Source organism: Camelina sativa, chromosome 17 (genome assembly GCF_000633955.1).
Source record: "Camelina sativa cultivar DH55 chromosome 17, Cs, whole genome shotgun sequence".
Classification (NCBI taxonomy): Eukaryota; Viridiplantae; Streptophyta; class Magnoliopsida; order Brassicales; family Brassicaceae; genus Camelina; species Camelina sativa.
Genome location: NC_025701.1, coordinates 7,616,454 through 7,618,473, shown reverse-complemented (window position 1 = coordinate 7,618,473; position 2,020 = coordinate 7,616,454). Strand labels below are relative to the sequence as shown.

At 36.4% G+C, this 2,020-nt stretch overlaps 1 protein-coding gene across 1 annotated transcript in view; it reads right to left on the bottom strand.

Annotated features, from left to right (window-relative positions):
• The window catches only part of LOC104759250 (molybdenum cofactor sulfurase-like), an 11,758-nt gene that overhangs the window by 4,680 nt on the left and 5,058 nt on the right, over nt 1-2,020 (bottom strand). Inside the window, exons 7-13 of the mRNA XM_010482198.1 lie at nt 1,834-1,950; nt 1,591-1,668; nt 1,400-1,501; nt 1,185-1,284; nt 671-819; nt 323-493; nt 68-184 (exon numbers count right to left, since the gene is read on the bottom strand). Coding sequence (XP_010480500.1) covers nt 68-184; nt 323-493; nt 671-819; nt 1,185-1,284; nt 1,400-1,501; nt 1,591-1,668; nt 1,834-1,950 — 834 coding nt within the window. The remainder of the gene's footprint in view (nt 1-67; nt 185-322; nt 494-670; nt 820-1,184; nt 1,285-1,399; nt 1,502-1,590; nt 1,669-1,833; nt 1,951-2,020) is intronic.

Sequence of the window (2,020 nt, the reverse complement as noted above, 5' to 3'; positions counted from 1 at the left end):
TTACATAACTTCTTTTCTTTGGGGTGGAAGAATTCAAAGAGAATAAAACTGTGTTTCCAAAACATACCCGTAACTGAATTCCAGATAAAGAAGCAAGCTTTTCCACCTCCAAGTAACCAAACCAAGAGCCATCAGGTCTTTTCAAGTTGAATGTAACCGTTGGGCCTGATTTATGTGAAGATAACTGAAACATAAAACATAGAATGAATCAAATACTATGGTCACAAGAAAAGTAATTCCATATGACTTCTAAAGTAAATGATGACATTTTAAAAAATATACATATATGAACTGATTACTTTTTAATCATGAAAGAACTGACCTTCAGATTTTCACTGCCATACAGAATACATACACCAGCTCCGTTTCCATGTCGTAAAGCCTGTAGTTTCTTTTTCACATATACGGAAAGTGACGTTGTGTGCCTAGTAAATAGATACAGAACACACTTAGCTTCTACAATATGAGATTGTTTGGAGGGCACTTTAAACTTCTGCAAATTTCAAACAATGATTAACAAGAATAAATAACATATTTANATGCTAAAGAGATCAGCCCAACCACTAATACCTGCACAAACAGCAGCACCGATTTGGAGTNTAATCTACTAAGGAAATTTTGAAGTCTTTTTCGATATTGGAAATTCTGAACGGAGCAAAGTTATACTCACATCCAAATTGCAGAAGGTGTAAGCGACTTGAGTAATTTGAAGCCATGACGGATGGCNACGCATCACAGAAAATCCAGCACATGACTTGATTGGGTATATAGTAATTGACTTAAGGTAGTGGCTTGGAAAAGATTCTTTACTTTCAAGTTCTGCAAATCAACAAAAAGCGGAGATCCATAGAATTAAGACGCCATATATGCTTTATGAATATTTAGTATGTAGCAACTAGCAAGTTACGTTTCGTGGTTTTCCAAAAATCAAACGAAGTAACGACAAGCTCCATACACTTTATTTGTGTGGCTAACTGAAGCATCTATTACCAAAAATTACGGAAAGGTAAGCATGTGAAGATGGTGACTTTTGATAAGGTCACATCCCCCAGAGACTGAGTGGCGGAATCAATTATGCAAGTCCATTTTATGTCAACGTGAGTGAATAATGTTCCAAGAGAGTTAAATAACAACAGCTAGTGTTACTAGGAGCAAAGCACCATAAAAGATTTTAAAGAAAGTACCGTCACAAGGAAGTTGAGGAAACCTTCCACTGATGACATTTCCATTCCCAATCTTCTTTGGAGGTGAAACAAATGAACTTATGATGAAATCAACAAATTTCTGTGAATGAAGTATACACTTTAAATTAGGTGGCCGCAAGGCAAAAATGAGCTTTGTTTACGACAACTTCCGATACATGGATTTGGGGAAAAACTAAATAAAGGAACAAACATACCTTGGCCTCTTCAAAGGTTGACATATAACCAAACGAAACCCTAACAGCCCCTGTTGGTTTTCCATTTATCACATCATTATCATCCCAGCAAACATGCCCAGCCTAGGTTAAATTAAAAGGAAGTCATGGTCAACTATATAATACCAGATCTGCTAAAAAATCAGGGCCAGCAAAAAAATGAACAATTATACCTCTACATTAGACAATAGATCAGAATGAGACAAGTCGAGATACTTTGCACATGCGCCAGGATTGCAGAAACATCCTGTCTACACCAAAATGAAGTAGAATGAAAGATGAAATATCAGCGTCAAATGACCTAATGCAAGATTACCCCTTGCCAGCGAGTGCAAGCCCCTAATCTTACTTACATAACTTCTTTTCTTTGGGGTGGAAGAATTCAAAGAGAATAAAACTGTGTTTCCAAAACATACCCGTAACTGAATTCCAGATAAAGAAGCAAGCTTTTCCACCTCCAAGTAACCAAACCAAGAGCCATCAGGTCTTTTCAAGTTGAATGTAACCGTTGGGCCTGATTTATGTGAAGATAACTGAAACATAAAACATAGAATGAATCAAATACTATGGTCACAAGAAGAGTAATTCCATATGACTTCTAAA